Genomic DNA, 20596 nt, shown 5'->3' with positions numbered 1-20596 from the left:
ACTCCCTCTACCAATCACTGAACAGCAAGCAGGGGAAAATAAAAATACTCCAATGAGCTCCAACGTATTGTCCAGGAAAATGTCATTGCATCTAGGCTTCAGACCCCTAGTCTAGAGCCCAGTCCTCAGTTATTTACAGATTCCAACATATCCTTGCTATAATCTAGCATTTCAGTGCTGTATGCTTTAGCTATACAACCTATCCTAGCTAATCTGCACTCTATGTATTACGCTGGCTCACTGCTTCCTGAACTTCCATGCCACTGGTTCCAGTCCAGCTAACACAAAGTCAGAGCAAGTGTGACTTCTGATCAGTTTCGTGTGGCAAGTGCAATTCTTTAGTTCCAGTTATGCCCTGTTATAGCTACAGTTCCTCTCTGCTGTCTTAAGGAATAGTCTGCTTATTGATAGCATGAAAATACTAAATTGTATTCTGCTTCATCTCAGGGCCAGGTATACCTCATGCACTAGAGTTACCTAGCTTCCTTCACAAAGCTCTCTTTACTAAGCCAACACCAGAATCTATCTAGAGTACACAAGAAACCATAGACTGAACAGTAGAGGTAGGGTATGCGGTGCTTGGGTTGGCTATGTCTAGGTCAATAGGCTGACCACTAATGGTCAACACCTAAGAATGGGTGACATACAGTACCCTTCTGACATTGACAGAAGGTGGAGATGGTCAACATGAATAAGAAGACATGTCCCCCCCCCCCCCCCTTATTTTAAACTTTTTGGGGGTGTTATTTTTTTTTTTCATACTTTGCTAGCCAAGTGGGCATATAGTTAGAATCTAATAGGTGAGAGGAACAAGTTTTCCATGTCTGAAATTCCCCAGTGTTTTTCATAATTTATTCTAGTGATATTCATGGTGTATACAAGGGCAGTGATTCTAGGCAGAGCAGTTCACAGTAAGTGCAAGTAGGTCCAATTGAAAGGATAAGAACCCCCCTCAAATAGGGGATAGGAGTAGGCTGGTTCAGAAACATTATTGAGGTGTGTGTGTGTGTGTGTGTGTGTGTGTGTGTGTGTATATATGTATATATATATATATATATATATATATACACACACACACACACACACACACACACACACACACAATGTGGGTGCTCCAATGGTGCAAATTACCACTTTTTAAAACAAAATTTATTTAAAAATCACACAGAACAAAGGAATGGGTGATGTACCACAAAAGGTGGCTTACACATTACCGCATAGGACGGTGCACAGCACCTCACAGTTGTTGGAGAGGTTACACTCACTCCTGGCTCCACGATCGTGCTTGACACTAGGACACGCCCCTACATGTTTCGTCACAGAGGACTTCTTCAGCAGCCCTCTAAGTCCTCCGGAGCTCGTGCCCATAAAAGATTATTGGGACTACCTACCACTGGGACTGGTATTTATTACATGACCGTAAGACTTTTTTTTACCTTTTTGTGCACTGTATATTTTTTGAGTGTGTGTGTAATATGGTAATGGGTGGTCCCAGACTAGACTGAATGGATTTGCGTGCGGCAAAGCCAAAAAAGGGTGTGTGATCACATTTGACTCTGACTGTTCTACAACTCTGTCAGTCACAGGCTGGAGCTGATGTCATACGCCCTCCTTGAAAATGCCTGGGCACACCTGGATTTTTTCTGTGTACAGGAATGGCCAGTCATAGTTATTTCACCAGTAAGCCCCATCCCGAATCTCCTGGGAATGACCTGAGGTCAGCCTTGACAAAGCTTAAGAGCGAAATGCACATTGAGGGCAGTCTCTGCTGCCGTTGTGGGTCTAAATGAACATGTCCCATTTTGAAACAATTTGTTGTAGATGTGTGTGTGTGTGTATATCACTAGCCGTGTGTACTATTCATTGAGGTCCTGATAAGTGTGCACGATCTGAACAGTGCGTGGCAGACTTTATAACAGACACATGTATGTGCCAGGATTCAGCGTGCAGCTACTATTACTTGAATAGTGCAGACAGACGCTGCACTAAATACCTGTATTTGTCATGATCTAGTGGGCTGATCTAATATATCTAAACCAGTGACCATGTAGCTATCGCATACTAACACTGGGTGATTAACCTGTAGTTCTATATATATAAAAAATAGCTGCCTTATGAGTAAACCCATACAGACTTGAACAGAGGGCTTGTGTAACACCCGGGCTATGAATCATGCCAAAGGTTACAATTTACAGAGAAATATTAGGGAGTCTAATAGTACAGTTGATGGTGTTAATCTTTTTTTCTTTTCCAGTTGGTGTATACCATGCACAAATATTAAAAGAATATTCAATTTATTAAGTAAGGCACGGAAGTAAATCTTGTAAATATTCTCAGCAAATACAATTGAAACAAAACCTACAATAAGAACATAGAATGACAATGTCAATTTGAATTAACCGTACACACAAAACAATTATAGACCAAAATACGACATTACTAATAAAATGCATATAGCTTTCTATGTTCCCCAACTACTTAGGAGTGCGTGCACGTTTAGCTTAGAAAAATAAGAGCTCTCTGACACTTCGCTGCCCGGGTTTTCACTGATACACATGCGGTAACACAGTCTGACTTAGTGCAATAGTGCTGACTTCTGGTAAGAATGGCGTGCTCTAAAATACTTGGGTGCTCTCCATCATACTTTGTAACAGAATATGTAACTGCAGGGGAAGTTTGTCACTCTCCTTCAGGACTCCATTTACATACCTCCCAACTTCTGTGTTGGGGAGATAGGGACAGTCGCGCGGCGAAGCCCCGCGAGCGCCCGAAAAGGGGGTGGGGCGTATGCAAATGAGGGCATGGCTTATGCTAATTAGCCGTGACCTAATTTTCGTACGAGAATAGACGCTGTGCGCATGCGCACAGCGTCTATTCTATTAGATTGGGGGGTCTCCCAACTGCCACCCCCCACAGCGGGACAATGCCTGCCGCGGGTGGGACAACGGGACAGGACCCGAAAATCGGGACTGTCCCTCTGTAATCGTGACAGTTGGGAGGTATGCATTTATGTAGTTCAGTGTATATTGCTAGCTCAGTCTTTTACCAGTCTGCTGCAGATATCACTGTTCTATATCCCTGGCTGTCTCCATGTGGCTGTGGCTGCTGCTCACAGAGTACTGTATTTATACCACAGAGGTGCGGCCTGCCAGGTGTCCATCACAGCAGTGGACCTGCCCTTGTTCTGCCTTTATAGCACGTCTGTGCCTATCTGCTCTGCCTCTGTCCTGCTTCTGCTCCAACATCTCTGTACCTTATTTGGGCCTCCACTCTGCCTCTGTGCTGCCCTGGTATGAGTCTCAGCAGAGATCTGCATCCTTGGCAACAGAAGATGGCAGCACTCATCTCACACACCACCAGCTGTCTCTGCTGCAAGTTGCTGGTCTCAGACTCCCTAAACATGGCCACTGCCAACTATCCCAGCACACTGCTGTCACTACCACAGTGCAGGCCATCTCTCTCTATCCTGGGGATCCATACTCCTCTTACGGATTGGACAGTGTCCACATGCCAGTCATAGCACTCAGGACACAGATAATCCTATCCCTGCTGCCAGCTTAACAGTGTCCAGCCAGGGATGCATTCAGCAGGGGTAGGAGCATTAAAGTTGTGTGTGTGGCCACTTCAATGGGGTGCCACACTTGTAACACTGCAGGGATTACATATAATATCAGTATATAACCTAAACGGCACGAGATCGCTATGAATGACTCTGCAGCCACTAGATCTTAATATCCTATCTGAGAAGCGTGTGTGTGTGTGTGTGTGTATATGTATATATATATATATATATAATGTGTGTGTGTGTGTGTGTGTGTATATATGTATGTGTATATAATTATATAGATTAACGGGTGTCAGACACCGCAGGAGTCTAGTATCAATATTAGGACCCCTCCATAGGCGACTCTAAGGGGTGGGCTGGGGGGTGCACTGGACCACCTGTTAGACTGCCCGGCCATTCTGTACCTTTAAATAGAAACACCGCCGCTGCCCGTTTTATCCTAAGAAATAGATGGCCATGGGAGGGCTGCGCGACTCAATGCATCTCCTCCCATTGTCCTCTGCGGAGCGTGAGCGCCGGGCGGCTCCCTCCTTCTGTCCTCGTGCAGCGTGCATGATTGAAGCTCCGGGTCGCACGCGGTGGGGATTGAAAGTCCTGGGCGGCTCGGCCTGACTTATGTTGCGTTCGCCGGGCGGTACACAAAACCGTAAGTTACTGTGTGAGTGTCTGTCAATGAACAGTGCTGCCATTTGCAATCAGGCAGCCTGTCTCCATCCCCCATGCCTTGCCCTGCCCTGCCTTAAAAAAAAAAAAAAAGAACGTAGTAATCTGTACCCCCCTATAGCAACTATTACAGGGAATCTGGACTACACATTAAGTACACTGGGGCCCTTTTTATGTACCCCATTTTTTCATGTTATTCATAAAGTAAAAAGACATGGCATTTTATCACTGCTGAGATATGAGTTTGGCTCCAATTAAGCAGTCTTCAGAGCTTATGCAGAAGCTCAGTGAAAGTGTAGGCAAAGTACCGGCACTCTACCTCCCACCATAGGTGCCGATTTATGTTTTTGCTGGTGGGTGCTCAAGCCAAAAATATAGGGGAGTGGCTTCATGGGGAAGAGGCATGGCCACAAAATAATACCAATTCATATTACGCAGCACAGTTGTCTCCAATATTCAAATTACAGCAGCAGAGTGCCAAATACATACAGTGCAGGTACATAAATTCCCCCACAGTGCCAAATACATAAATGCATTTATTCCCTGGCTGCTGTAATAAAAGCTCTGGTTTTATAAATGGACAGCTATTTTGGGTCCAGTAGAGCAACGTGCACTGAATTTACTTACCTTACTCACATGAGCCTTAGAGTGACTGTCAGCTCATGGCCATGCAGGTACCCCAAGAAGAAACTAGAAGCTGACAGTACAGTCCGCTTGTTGGGGTGAGCAAGCTGCCTCCTTGCACTGTGCTGCAGCTTTTGCCCCAGGCTGAGGCAGACGCCGACGGTGTGTGATCGCACAGTGGAGGTTGAGGTAGGGGGAGCTTAGTGCTGGCACCCAGTGGCTGTGTGTGAGGTCACGTAAGAGTACACGGGGTGTGGTGGAGACCAGGTTGCTATGCTTATCGGCGTGCAGGACGGAAGTGTGCTGTATAATATAGCTGGTTTGAGTAGTAAAACTGCGGCCCAACAGCACGACTCTGGCCCCTCGTGGGTGCTCATCAATTTATGTGGGTGCTCAAGCCCTTGAGCACCCACAGAATCGTGGCCTATGCCTACCAAAATCTTGCAGTACTTGAGCTACCACCATCTCATGATGTGCTAGTTTTGCCTCAATACGGATGCTCTATTTCACTCCCAGAGATAATGATATGGAAACCAATGTTTTGGGGCTGGCACACAGCTTTGTCAAGGTTGACATGCTAGGCTGAATACATGATTTGAAAAGGTACCCCCCAGAGTGCTGCCATGTTGTTAATCTTTTACGTACCCATACCTTCCACAGGGCACTGGGGTTCTCAGTCTGTAGCTCCCCCTACAATAAGCGCTAGGAGCTTCTACAAACCTCTTCCTTTGTGTTTGCCTAGAGCCCCATGTGGTATAAATCTGGGCCTGCTACAAATCTTGCTATATGTATTTGGGGAAAATTCAAAGCTTTACTAAAATTGAAGCTCAAGATCTGTCAAATTAAAACCTCCATTCATATTCTCTCATCTAGAACACTGCTGTCAGCCACACAGATAATAATCCAAAATCTTCTGTCACTGCTTCATGGACGGCTCCTGAAGGAGAAGGACCTGTACGCTTCAGGTACGTACAGGAAAATAAAAACGGCACTTGAGCTATGGGTGGTTTTTCTTTTAATAAATGTATTGAATACTGTAAGGTTACAAGTGTTGCCTAATATAAATATGTAGTTTTACTTTCCTCCTCTTCTGTATTCTCACCACTTAATTCCTCTCTCACCTCCCTTTTTCTTTCTCTCTTTACGGAAAATAACTTTTGATCATGCACGCAACATTGTTTTGACACCTAAAGGAAAAATGTGTTTACTTTAAAGCCTTTTATATCTACTGTATATGCAGACAGAACTATATCCATCTGATTAGATTACAGTAATTGCTAAAAGGGAAAAAACAGGAGACTGCAAAGGAACCCTTCTGATAAGCGATAACCTTATAACGGTTTCAGAAAATAGTTATGTTTGTTTTCATGGGGAACATAATGTTAAAATCAGTCTTTGGTTTGTAAAGTAGCGGTAATTTGGTTGTCTAAGTTATACAAATTAAATATGAGCAGAGGCAAGGTCTAACTAAATATCCCAGTCTGCAGTGTGTACACAGAAAAACTTCAGGTGCGTACACACCGTATGATATACACGATAATGATATTGTTAATATATTGTGCATACTCTCTAGTGTGTAGGCACTATATTGTTAACAATGTGCGCTCTCATGGGCCGTTGACAGAGCAGGACCTGAACATGTTGTCAAATGTTGACTATCATCTACAAATGCATTTTGTGAACATGAGCTGGGTGACATCACTGAATGATATGATATTAACAATATTGTTAAGTGTGTTTGTATGGGCATTAAAGGTACACTGTTAATGCTATCGGTAAGGAGGTGTATCTTATAGTGTTTACCCAGCTTTTAGGGGGTGTGGCATGACCGGCATCCGGGGTGAACATGCTGCCTAATAGCTCTCTGCTCAGCCCACTCTTTACACTGCTCCAAGAGCTTCCCTGCTCCCGGGGCACTGCTGGGGGACAGGGTTGTGGTGCTGGGGGGAGTGCTTTGTGCTATCGTACCAGGAGCTCACATTTTAACCTATGGCTGGAGCTGCACTTTCCTTTTGTCTGTCCATACATATGAACGCATATCATACAGTGGGGTAGATGTATTAAGCCTGGTGAAGAGAAAGGTGATAACACACCAGCCCAACTGTCATATTTTAAACACAGCTGATTGGCTGGTGCATTATCACCATCTACTCTTCACCAGGCTTAATACATCTGCCCCAATGACTGAACAACGGGCAGTAGGGTAAGATATTGACAGCCTTCCATTCACCCTAACAGACAGTCACTATTTTTGTGTTTTTGTTCTTGTATAACTCAGTAATTGAGTTCTAGTACAAAATGCATATTTAAAATCTTGATCCCTTTTGTGAACCATTTTTTCCTTCGAAGGCAACATTGTATACGCAAAGAAACCGTTCATGGCTTACAAAGGTATATAACTAGCATATGGTAACTTATAAGCAATTCTGCCGCTTTATTAATACTACTGTATACAGCATAACTTCATTATAAAGTGATATTTGAGTATTGTTTTAGTTGGGAACTACTAAATGCCCATAATTATACATACAACAGTATACTGATTACTGTATCTCTTCCTTCTTGGTTATAATACATGATTTCTGCCTAGCAAAGGATTGCTGAATTTAACCTAATCTACAGAATCTGAGCTTATTCTTGTATACTAAGGCTGATGTACTTGGTCCCTCTCATTCATGGTCTGATACATGTGTGACCATGGAAAACAGGAAACCTATGTGTTCAAACCCTTAATGTCTGTTATCTATCATTTTCAGTACTCTCTCATTCAGCATACCAGTTTTCAAATTCTCTACCAATGCTGACCACAATGGAGAAAGTGGTAAACATATGCTGAACAACAGAAGTATACTGTAACATCTGATTATGCTCTCTCATCTGTGAGACTCCTGGCAGTATCGTCATACTACACTGAACATACCCAATCTTGGCAGCCAAACCGTGAAAGGCCAAGTCAGTACATAGGAGTGAAGACCCCCAGGGAATTCTTGGCACACAATCCATGTGTGTGCACACGTGCGTGTCTATGTATATAAGTGATGCGGTCAGCATCCCGGTGGTCAGGATGTTTCATATAATGATGCCAGTATCCTGACTACCACCTGGAGAATGGTGCCAGAATCACAATCAATTAGGATGCCAGTGCTGAAATCCTGACTGCAGGGATGCCGAACGATAAGTACAATATGTGGGCAGTGCGAGCATGTGTCTTGGAAAGGGGGCGGGTTAGGTTTAGGCACTAGTGGGGTGACCTAGGGTGAGGCTAAGTAGAGGGGGTTAGGCACATAGAAGAGGGGGCTAAAACTCAGCTGCGGGGGGGGGGGTTGTTAGGGTTAGGTTACAGGGAGGGGGGTAGGGTTCGACTGTGGGGTATTATGCGGCGTATGTATGGGTTAGGTTTTGGCGTTAGCATAGTTTTGCCGCTTGCCATGCTGCAGGCATGGTGCCTCGCTACGCTCGGCAAACTATTTTATTCTCACCATGCCCTAGTGGATGGTAGGGCATGAAATACCACCTGTTGGCTCAAAAAGAAAAAAAAGATGAAAAATCCCATCGACCATTTGACTGTCGACCTAACCTCTGTCGACCTAGCGATGTGGATCTAATGCTTGTCAACCTAGTCGTTGTAGACCTAGTGACCATATCCCCTCTTTTTGCCTTTTACAAAAAACCTCCTAATGTTCTTTTGGTTTTAGATGCTGAGAAAGCTTTTGATATGAATCTCTGGCCTCCCGCTTTTTCACGCTCTTTTCCAATTTGGCTTTCCGCCCTCATTTTATTACTTTTCTCACAACAATGCATCAGGGTTCCTCCTCACAGGTTTTATGTAACAGACCTATTTCTGTCCTGTTCCCTTTCGCCACACATATGAAGCAAGGATGGCCTTTTACCTCTTTCTCTTTTTCATAGCAATCGAACCTTCGGCGATAGGTGGCACACCCATCACTGGAATTCACATTAGACAATTAGAACTTAGTGTCATTTTTGACTGACGCAATACTTTTTGTTACAAATCAGTCCACCACAATCCCAATCGTGATGGACCTAAAATCTTGCTTTGGTCTGACTACAAAGTGAATGTAGACAAAACAGAATTACTCCCCTCCCCAAAAAATTTTCTTCCTGACCACTCCCTCTTTTCCTTAAAATAGCTACTTTCTCCACTTCTACAAATCCCACATTACTAGACAACTGCTCACCCCCTTTCTATTTTATTATTAGATTGCATTGCAGTTGAAGTATTTTATATTTCTGAAAAAAAATGTATTTAATGCAAATGCCTGACTTTACCCACTTTAACCATTTGATTTTCCACTTCCTTTGGATTGGGGAAATTGGCTTGAATCTCCCTAGCTAAAATTACAACAACCCAGAGCTCAAAGTGGAATGAATTCATCCCCAACCTACAATTATGAATCCCTTTCCATATTCTTCAGGTACTTAAGTAATTTGTTACTGAATTCATCCACTTATAATTTTCTTTCCTTAGATCAGGTTTTACTACACTCTTATTTCCATGCTGTCCTTCTACATTTAAAACCAAATGACATCCCTAACAAGATTATTCACAGCATTATTTTTTGTGACCCTTTCCATCAACAAAAAGCTAAATGGAGATCACCTCAGCTCTCCATAATCCCAATCTGGGATGTATCTGAAACCTGGCTTTTCCTCCTTCTCGTACCAACTTCTATTGCTCTTGTTAATATCGCCAACATTTTTGACCCTTGATGACATCTTTATCCTACATAGATATCCCAATTTATTTTTTTTACACCTAAATGCAATATGTCTTTACAAATAAGACACTATATTCAGTTTCTAGATATATATCCTCATGATCACAATACTTCCTTAATTCCCTCCTGAGATCTCTTCAATTAAATCCTTTACAGACAAAATTTTAATATTAACTCTTCTCTTCTATTTCTGAAAAATCCTGGTATACTATCCTAGGCAAAGGAAGAGAAAAGGGCTGTCTGGGGGAACGCACTAGCAAAAAGTTTTAAAATGTAACTTTTAATGATTTTATTTTAATATTCCCTATGTAAGAGTTGGGAGGGAAAAATACATAAACAGCTGAAATTTAAGAGGTAAAATGACAAACGGTACATACACAAGTACATAAAGTGTGTTATAGAAAGAATATTGTGTTTTTAAAATTCACACAAATGACTGTCCCAGAAAAATGTCTGTTCTGTAGAGCCTTGAAAGGAGATGGTTTGGCTATTAGAAAATTTCATAAATGACTTATTTGTGCATCCTGATGTCCCTATGTGACAGTTTTTTATATATAATATACTGTTTGGACACAGGGCACAATGGTAGAGGTTTATTAGCATTGATCTGCAGTGAGATTAAAGGCTAGTTGGTATTGTCTCACAGATCTGTGCAATTTATTGGCGCCCTCTTGTGGTCAAGCTTTGATAGATACCAATATTCCCATTTATTATGGGGCACATTCAATTCCCATGACTGAAAATGATGAATAGCTGTGGAAGCCTTTTATAGGTCTTAATACACTATCTCACTGGTATCTGATATGCTAAACACTTTACTACCAAACTATCACAGGGTGCAGTTTAATACTACCCCTTTAGTAATAAGTTAGTCACTATCTAGCAAAACATTTCCATTACAGGCACCTTGCCTGTCCCAGAAATGTCTGTTAGCCTGAATTGAATGTAATGGAAATGTTTTGCTAGAACAAATAAATCTTATGTATGATCAGACTTCAGGGGATTTTTATTAATATCTTGCCAAGAAAGTATTTATTTATTTTAATAACCATTCTATTTGTGGAAGGAGGAGTGCATATTAAACTGGTTTTCTGTTTTTGTTTTGATTGATGAAGACCAAAAAAGCCACCCCTTAGGTGTGGGATGATTCCCCCCCCCCCCCCCCTCCTAAATCTGGCCAATGTTTGTGAAGGCATCTGTTTTATTCGTTAGGACGTTGACCATCAATGGACCACCTTTTAAAGTAGAGATGTGCAGGTTCTGATTTACTCTGATTTACTCTGATTGCAAAGCAGGTTATTATTGGCTTTCCCAAATCACATGACAGTTGTTGATAGCCAATAAGATCCTGCTTTGAAATCCGAGTAAATCATAGCCTGCACATCTCTACTTTAAAGTTACGTAATCTGCAACAAGTTCATGAAATTTATTTTGACAAATATATATTTAATTGTATTTAACACCCGATCATCAAATTTTCATTTGAGATTGGAGGTACTGTAATCTTTACAAAAAATTATTTTGTGGTAGTTCACACAAACCAAATGCAGCCCCATCTGTGGTTCAGCCTCAAAATGGCAGTCCCTGGCACTAAGAGTAAAGTGCTTGGTTTGTTAAACTGGGCATGTCCTTTTTCATTTTTCTAAAGTTCTATTTTACAGCAAATGATGAGAGAAAAGACTATAAAGAAACCCCATAATGATCGATCTATTGATTTGATTTTGAGTAGCCTGCAGACTGCATGAGACCAGGTTGGTCAGTGCTGCAGGAAGTCGTTTTATAGTGCTGGATATCTTTCAGTGGGATTCTGTGATCAACTAAAGCAGAATAACTGAGTTACTGAGAATGAACAGGTGTCTGGATCCAATATGGCCAGCCCTTTTTTTTTTTTTTAATGGAGCTCTGGTGTGGAGACCAATTGGGCACAGCAATGCACTTCCTGCATTGCTGTCTAACCCTTAGAGGTTTTGGAACTTTGGGCAAGTCTGAAAGACAGCGATGAGGCAGGCAACAGACTCAAACAGTCCAGAACGTGACAATACCCTTACTTAAACTATTGGAAAAGAAGCCAAAGAAGATAAAACCTAAGCAATTTCATGTAGTATGTTGTTGAACTTATACTGTAGATCAAGGTCCTTATTCACTCTAAGACCAAAGGGTTTTCAAAATCTTGCATTTGGATATAGAACACTGATATTAGTAGATGCACAGAACTTCTTGCAAAATTGTCAGCTTGAATGTCATATACAGTAACATGACCATGACCTGCAAAAGCTGGTATTAGGGAAAATCTGGCTTTTTCCAAGGGACTCTCTGATGAAGATAAAGAGTCAAATCCATGCTCAAAACATGACATCTGGTCAGTCTTAATAGAATTGTTACTAATATTGACACCTGAACAGAGACTCCAATGGATACAGTAACAATTGGTAGAACAGTGGTGTATTACTGTAATGATTAAGTAAATATAAGTATCTCACACGGGGCCTTATTCCGGTTCACTCTTGAGGCAAATTCCTTCTCAAATGGACAAAACTCTGGTTGGTGCGGTCCATTCTGAATTCTTTCGGACGGTGATTTGTAGCTACAGTACCTGCGCATGCATAAGAAACGCAATGCGCATGTCACAGTGTCTTTGCACTCGTTCTCAGCAATACCGTCTACAAATGTGGACCGAACTCCCTCGGGAAATATGGGTGTCATGTGGGCGTACACAAGGGCGGGGTTTCAAAGTGGGCAAAACTGGGCATACATGTGGGAGTGCACGAAAGTGGTAGGTGTGCATTCGGACCGGACACCCAATGCAAGCGATCCAACATGGCAGAAATCTTCGGTGTCAATAAGCAAGTTTCATTTCATGGAAGGCAATGGTTCATGCCCTAGGCATTCGGATCGCCCAATTAGTACGGCTGCACCTTAAACACTCGCAGCTGACCACAATACAATCCAGTCCTCTAGTCATTAGTGATTAATTAATTAAACTCTTTTCACAGGTTCAATTGGAAGCATTGCTGCCTAAATGGCCCATTACAAAATACTAGAATATATGCTGCAAACACAACTGTATTGTTGGTATCTGACCCACATTTACACTGCAAGCAATGGACATAACTCTGTAAACCAAAGCTAAATGCAAATCTGCCTATTACATTAATGTGAAAGGGTTAATCTAAAGTGCAAGTAATGTGTTTAAGTGTCATGTAGGAAGTAATTGATTTAATGAAAAATATATATGTTATGAGGTACCCTAATTGGATAAATGTGTCATGCTGCTGAAGCATGACTTCCGAATAGATTACTGAGGTTTGCCCACATACACCAACTCGGTGCGTACGGTCAGCTTCCCGTCTGTTCGGACGCAGTAAGACCGTGCAGAATCTTTGAGTTCCCACCACACACGCATGTTTGGATGCAGTCTGAAGACACTCCCTCTTCTTAGAGAGTCCGTCCGAATGGATGCGGACGACCTGTGGGCATATGTTCTTAGAATGTCCGCCGTGCGTGGCGCTCGGTCATTTCCGAAAGAACGCGCATCCCAAAGAACCAACCAGAATAAGGCCCTATGTGCACTGCAGGTGGGGCAGATATAACATGTGCAGATAGAATTTGATTTGGGTGGGGTTTTTCTTCAAACTGAGATCTATATTGCAGTGTAGAAATAAAGCAGTAAGTATTTTCCCTGCACAGAAACAAAATAACTCACCCTACTCTTGGCCCGGGCCTGTTGGAGCTGCACATCTCTCTCCCTGTACAGCATGTTCTGAGGCCTTTTATTTGCTGGTTGGATTCAGTTTGCTTGTAAAATCACCTTTTTGTGTGTGCGTGTGTGTGTGTGTTTTTTCCAAATCTGTTATCTTCTGCTAAATGTTTAGTACTCCACCTCCAGTTACTCTTATTGTCATGAGGTCTTTGATTTTAAGATTGGTGGGAAATTCTTGGATTTACATTTTTTGGGTACTTGTGTAGTTTCACGGCGGCAGTTACGTAGTCAGCGTAGTGTCCAAGGGCATAACTACCATAGCTGCAAGGGGTGCAGCTGCTATGGGGCCCGGAGCTGAAGGGGGCCCATCTTTGCTGTCTAACTAATATGTTTTACATACATTTATCACCATCAGTTGCTAAATAGGGGGCCTTTACAAACTTTTGCTATGGGACCTACAAATATCTAGGTACGCCTCTGGTAGCATCCCTGTCAGAATGATCGTAGAGTTCCTGCTGGCAACGTAGTTAAAAGTAGAGTAGTGTTTCCGCGAGCGTCCCTGTCAGAATCAGCATAGCCTAGTGTTCCTGCGGCCGTTTAACATAGCTAGCGTCCCTGTCAGAGCCAGCGTACTGTTCCACAACTGCATCCACTTCTGCTGCAGTTTCTGTCAATGCAGAATCAGAAGAATAACGGTTTCATTTTTTTTTCTAAAATCCAGTTACCACATGTTGTCATTACTGTCTCAGATGTATGATATGGCAGGTGTGAATGTGTTCTTGAAACACCCCACTATCCACACCAGCCCGAAGCGTGGCGAGCGCACACGTTACGCGTCCTCCTGAACTTTTCATACCCCCACTATCCACGTCGGCGTGGAGTTGACTTTATAAAGTGTGGCAAACGCAGCGAGGGGACGCGGATTACTTTACATGTATTCAGTGTCCCCTCACGGGGCTCGCCATGCTTCGGGCTCGGTGGCTCGCTGCGCTTGCCACACTTTATAAAATCAACTCCACGCCGACGTGGATAGTGGGGGTATGAAAAGGTCGGGAGGACACGTAACGTGTCCGCTCGCCACGCTTCGGGCTGGCATGGATAGTGTGGGTTTCAAATCACTTGTGCTACCGAACCCCCCAACCCTATCGGCAGGCTTGCTGTACCCTGTCACAATAGTTACTCAGACAGATGGAGCGCCTCTCCGTCGGCACCCGCATGATCCCCTCTCTGCCGGAGAGGGGATCATGCGGGCGCTGGCGCTGTGTGAGAGGCGCTCACTAGGCTTGCCAGGGATGCCGGTAACAGTGATACAATTCCCGGCAACAGTACGTGAGTAACTACCTCACGGGGACACTACGCTGAGTTGCCGCGGAGTCACTACGCTAGGCAGCCGTTAAGCTACGCTAATATGTAGCTTCAAATGTAGCGTAAGCTGCCGCCGTGAAACTACACAAGTACCCATTTTTCTGCTAGACGTTCTTGATTAATGAAAACATTGTATAGTGCTGTATAGTTTATTCAATTGCCATTCTGTTTGCCACTGCTGTGGAACTATGTTTTTCTAAGCGGTCATGACCATTTTATAAAACCCTTGTGTTTATGCCACTCGCTGCAACATTTTGCAAATATGGGTGACCACAATATTGTGATCTGTGAGGTGGTCAACATTGATGGGAATCATTGTTATTGATTTTACTAATACTGTTGGACAGTATCTGGTCCTAAAGCAGGCATGTCCACATTATGGCCCTCCAGTTGTTGTGAAAGTCCCATCATGCCTTGCTACAGTTTTCTATTAGGGAATGCTAAAACTATGGCAAGGCATGCTGGGATGTGTACAGATGGAGCCGGGCTCCCTCTTGCTGGCGAATCGCCAGAACGTCACCACTGGCGATCCGCCAGCAGCCCGGCTCTCATCTGACTGAGATGCGCGTCTCAGTGTCCGTGCACCGGGGCGACGGGACCCTGTCCGTCTCCGCTTCAGGGAGACGGACAGGGTTAGGGGGGGTGCGGGGAGGCGGTGGGAACACCGGGTGACTGTCGACAAGCCAGCGGGGACCCGGGGGAAGCCGTCGGAAGGGGATGCGCGCGCATCTCGTGCGCGCGCGTCCCCTCTCGCAAATACAGATGGCGGGGGATACCGGATGGCATTGCCATCGCCATCCCCTGCAAACAAGAGCCCGGCTCCATCTGTAGTTTCACAACAGTTGGAGGGCCATGGTTTGGACATGCCTGTCCTTAAGGTACCCTAGTCATCCATGTTTTAAGGGTATCCTTTGGTGAGCACAGATGGTTAAATCAAATTGACAGGGGTACAAATTGACTTACCTGTGTTCTAACCTGGATTTCTTAGACACCTCTTCTGTTAAAGTGCCTCGAGGACTCAGCTTGGGAACCTCTGCTGTAGGAAAGAAACTGGTTACAATTTACATAATCTTTTTTTTTATACATTTTTCGTGATGCAGGTTGAGTATCCCTTATCCAAAATGCTCGGGACCAGAATATTTTTGGATAACGGCTTATTCCGTATTTCAGAATATTTTTATATTTCAATGATGTATCTTGCATTTATGTTATACAAAGTTTTTATTTATGCATAAAACACAGTTTCAAAACCTGAAAAGTGTGTAAAATCTCGGATACTGAATTTTTAAATGCCAAGCAATCATTTTCTTGCAAATATTTAGTGCCAGTTACATAATATTTCCTCAGTATTGCTGTTACAGATGTCCCAGTAGTGCTTTTAGCAAAAAAAAAAATATTTTTTTTTTCTTCAGTTTCTGGAATGTATGGTTTTTGGAATAATTTTGATAACGGATATTTGGATAAGGGATACTCAACCTGCATCCAAAATCAGAGGGTGATTTTACCAAAACACATTGAATGTTTAGAACCAAAGCAAATCAAGACATGGGGCGAAATGTAATAGGGTGCGTTTTTTTTTTTTTTGCGATTTTTCCCGCAAAATATGCCGTTTTCGGGCATTTCCCGAAAATCGCATATTTTATAGGGTGCGATTTGCGGGAAAAATCGCATTTTTTAAAGGTGCGATTTTTAGTTAGACTAAAAATCGCATCCAGATGTTTTCCCATTAAAAAGGATAGAAGTCGCATATTTAATGGGTTGCGATTTTTAGTAAAGCTTACTAAAAATCGCAAAAAAAATAGACCAGGTTCTGCCTGGCGCTTTTATCAGAAACATGCACAGATCATTGAGATCTGTGCATGGTTCTGTTGTAAAAAAATAGTTAAAACAAAAAAAAAGAAAAAAAACGGCGTGCGGTCCCCCCCCTAAGCATAACCAGCCCCGGGCTCCAAAAGCCGGTGCTGGTATAATAAAATCAAAGGAACAATCAAGTTGGGGTTCCCTGGATTTTATAAAACCAGCACCAGGCTCAAGGTCCGGCGCTGGTTCCCAAAATACGGGGGACAAAATGACTAGGGGTCCCCCGTATTTTAAGAACCAGCACCGGACACAACCAGCCAGCAGGGTAATGCCACAGCCGGGGGGAGACTTTTTATACAAGTCCCCCCGGCCAAAGCATTAACCCCCTGGCTGGTCAGCATGGGCAGGGGTCCTGGGGAAGTGGGGACCCCCCCAATGAAGGGGTCCCCCCCCTCCAGGACTTACCAGCCCATGCTGATAGTCCGGGGCTGTCCCCGATGCCCCTGGGCGGTGGGCATCGGGCTGATATTTGGTGTAAAAGAATAGATAAACTATTGTTTTTTACTGTGGCACTACAAGTGCCAGCAAGCCTCCCCAGCAAGCTGGGACTTGGAGAACCACAAGTCCCAGCCTGCTGGGCATTAAAGGGCCCGCTGGCACTTGTAGTTCCACAGTTAAAAAAATAGTGCACAAAACACACTGACACACATTTTAAATAAAACTTTAATACACACATTACACACATACTAATACTTACCTATCTTCTTCCCGTAGGTAGCCCTGGTCCTGATGTCCTCCGGTCCTGTGTCGGCGTTCCTCTTCATGTCGACGTCCTTCTTGAAGTCGACGTCCCTGTCGGCGATGGCGTCCGGTGTCCGGGTCCGACGAAATCCATGGAGGAAGCTGTGGAAGGAAACCATACTCACCTGTCCCAGCGCGACGTAGTCCAGGTAAGGGTCTTGGAAAAAAAACAAACCGACACCCGAATCCAAGCGGACACGACGGAGACGCAACGGTGTTTACATCGTGCGGCTCCGCCTCCCGAATGCCGCTATTGGCCGCCTTGCGGCCTAGCGGCCAATCAGGAGCCGCTAGGCCGCAAGGCGGCCAATAGCGGCATTCGGGAGGCGGAGCCGCACGATGTAAACAAACACACGTGCGTCTCCGTCGTGTCCGCTTGGATTCGGGTGTCGGTTTGTTTTTTTTCCAAGACCCTTACCTGGACTACGTCGCGCTGGGACAGGTGAGTATGGTTTCCTTCCACAGCTTCCTCCATGGATTTCGTCGGACCCGGACACCGGACGCCATCGCCGACAGGGACGTCGACTTCAAGAAGGACGTCGACATGAAGAGGAACGCCGACACAGGACCGGAGGACATCAGGACCAGGGCTACCTACGGGAAGAAGATAGGTAAGTATTAGTATGTGTGTAATGTGTGTATTAAAGTTTTATTTAAAATGTGTGTCAGTGTGTTTTGTGCACTATTTTTTTAACTGTGGAACTACAAGTGCCAGCGGGCCCTTTAATGCCCAGCAGGCTGGGACTTGTGGTTCTCCAAGTCCCAGCTTGCTGGGGAGGCTTGCTGGCACTTGTAGTGCCACAGTAAAAAACAATAGTTTATCTATTCTTTTACACCAAATATCAGCCCGATGCCCACCGCCCAGGGGCATCGGGGACAGCCCCGGACTATCAGCATGGGCTGGTAAGTCCTGGAGGGGGGGGACCCCTTCATTGGGGGGGTCCCCACTTCCCCAGGACCCCTGCCCATGCTGACCAGCCAGGGGGTTAATGCTTTGGCCGGGGGGACTTGTATAAAAAGTCTCCCCCCGGCTGTGGCATTACCCTGCTGGCTGGTTGTGTCCGGTGCTGGTTCTTAAAATACGGGGGACCCCTAGTCATTTTGTCCCCCGTATTTTGGGAACCAGCGCCGGACCTTGAGCCTGGTGCTGGTTTTATAAAATCCAGGGAACCCCAACTTGATTGTTCCTTTGATTTTATGATACCAGCACCGGCTTTTTGAGCCCGGGGCTGGTTATGCTTAGGGGGGGGACCGCACGCCGTTTTTTTTCTTTTTTTTTTGACAACCAAAATCGCATATATGAAAATGCGCACATTTTCAGGACTGAAAATGCGCACATTTTCATGACTAAAAATCGACCTAAATCGCGGCAAATCGCATTTTTTGCCGCTAATTCGCATCTCATTACATATGCGAATTCGCGGCAAAAAACGCGATTTTTAAAGGTGCGATTTGGTGCGATTTTTTTTTTGTCTAAAAAAACGCACCCTATTACATTTCGCCCATGGTGTTTTGTGCACATCTCTACTTCTAAACAAATAAATATAGTTCTGAAGCAATATATTGTAAACCGTTTCTTTATTTTCAGAGCGACTGTTGTGCTCAGTTACTCCTCCTTCTGGACTGGTGTGCAGAGTGACATCATAGTTGCCGTGAGTCTGAAATAGTAGTGTCCAATGGGCACAGCATTTTCTCTGTGATTACATTTTATACATATTAATGTGATCTATACTGTGTGAGAAAGTACAATTACAATACTCTCTTTACAGATGCAGATGTCCAATACCACATGTGGTTCTCAGAAGTATTGCCTAACCAGTCCTGAGAACTGCAGTCCCAGTGACAGCAATTGTCTGTTCATGTCCTCAGTTCCCTCCAGCAATGGTTACGTATTTGAAATGAGCGGTGCAACAGCAGGTTATGTGGCCATTGGTTTCTCAAGTGATACAAACATGGTAAGCAAGAGGTCTCATATTTTCTTAAGCTGATCTATTTTTGATAAGAAACTATTAAGATAATAAAAAAAACAGGCCAACTTTAGTCTAAATGAAGCACAAGAAACCTTGCTATAGAAAAAGCCATGGCTTTGTATAGATCACATGTCTTCAACCTGTGGCCCTCCAGATGTTGTAGAACTACATGTCCCAGCATGCCCTGTCAGTTTTGGCATGCTCTCATAGGAAAAAATGTGGCAATGCATGCTGGGACATGTAGTTTCACAACATCTGGAGGGCCACAGGTTGAAGACCCATGGTATAGATCATAGTACTTTGTATAGATCTAGATGCCTCTAGTCCCACATATCTTGGTAGTCCTGGTTTTTCATGAATATAATAAATATAATGTTCTGTGCTGCCTCAAAACTCTTTAACCTTAACCCTTTGAGTGACACATATATATATCTCTTATATAAGGTAAACCTTACAGGTCATTCGGATGAATACACGTTTACTTGGCACTTAAAGGGTTGAAGACCTGAAGCCTCAAACACTCAGCTAATGAGGAAAAGTTAAAGTGTATGCTGGGAAGGGGAGGGTTGTACGTAACATATTTTATATTAATGGTTCCCAAAAGGAATTATAGTTATGATTTAGACATGTTGCAAATTGCAATATATTTTACCCTCGTTCTGTGAATGTCTATTTTTTTTATATATTTTTATTTTTAGTTTAATAAAATTCCTATTATTATTATTATTATTTTTTGTCAGTGTCGATAGTTGATGACTTCATATTAAATGTACCAGTGGCGTAGCTAAGTTTTGGGCGCCCCCTGCCGCCCAGCCAAGCACCCCCCGCCGCCCATGCAAACCCCCCCCCCCCCAATCCCCCGCAGCCTTACCTATCGCGCTGGTCCCGGCAGCTCCGTTCTTCTGCTGAGGACCACCACAAAATGGCCGCCCCCATACAGCAGACAGTTTTAGAGAACTGTGTGCTATATGGGGGCGGCCATTTTGTGGTGGTCCTCAGCATAAGAACGGAGCCGCCGGGACCAGCAAGATAGGTAAGTCTGCGGGGGATTGGGAGGGTGTAACTATAGAACCGCAGCCCCGGCGCCCCCACATGCACAGCGCCCCCCCCCCCGCGGGGGCTGCGGTGCTATAGGTACGCCGCTGAAATGTACCATTTGTCAAATTCGTAGACCTTTGTACCATATAATTTTAAGAACATATTATATAACATTCTGTTGTATCTTCCAGGGAAATGATGATGTTTATATTTGTACCAATGCTTCAGGAGATATTATGGTTGAACGAGCATATACCACTGGACCAGTCACTCCTATTGTAACAAACACTGTGAGTACTGAAAGCATTTCTGTGCAATTGCTTGAATATCA

At 43.9% G+C, this 20596-nt stretch overlaps 1 protein-coding gene across 2 annotated transcripts in view; it reads left to right on the top strand.

Moving 5' to 3' along the window:
* The window catches only part of LOC146026352 (ferric reductase 1-like), a 75599-nt gene that overhangs the window by 26232 nt on the left and 28771 nt on the right, over positions 1 to 20596 (top strand). For both annotated transcript variants that reach the window (XM_083156954.1, XM_083156953.1), the window contains exons 4-7: positions 5726 to 5817; positions 18846 to 18909; positions 19027 to 19212; positions 20457 to 20555. In XM_083156954.1, the coding sequence (XP_083013080.1) occupies positions 5726 to 5817; positions 18846 to 18909; positions 19027 to 19212; positions 20457 to 20555 (441 nt within the window). The remainder of the gene's footprint in view (positions 1 to 5725; positions 5818 to 18845; positions 18910 to 19026; positions 19213 to 20456; positions 20556 to 20596) is intronic.

This window comes from Crinia signifera, chromosome 8 (genome assembly GCF_055691185.1).
Source record: "Crinia signifera chromosome 8, ASM5569118v1, whole genome shotgun sequence".
Taxonomy (NCBI): domain Eukaryota; kingdom Metazoa; phylum Chordata; class Amphibia; order Anura; family Myobatrachidae; genus Crinia; species Crinia signifera.
This window is presented reverse-complemented; position numbering and strand designations above follow the sequence as displayed.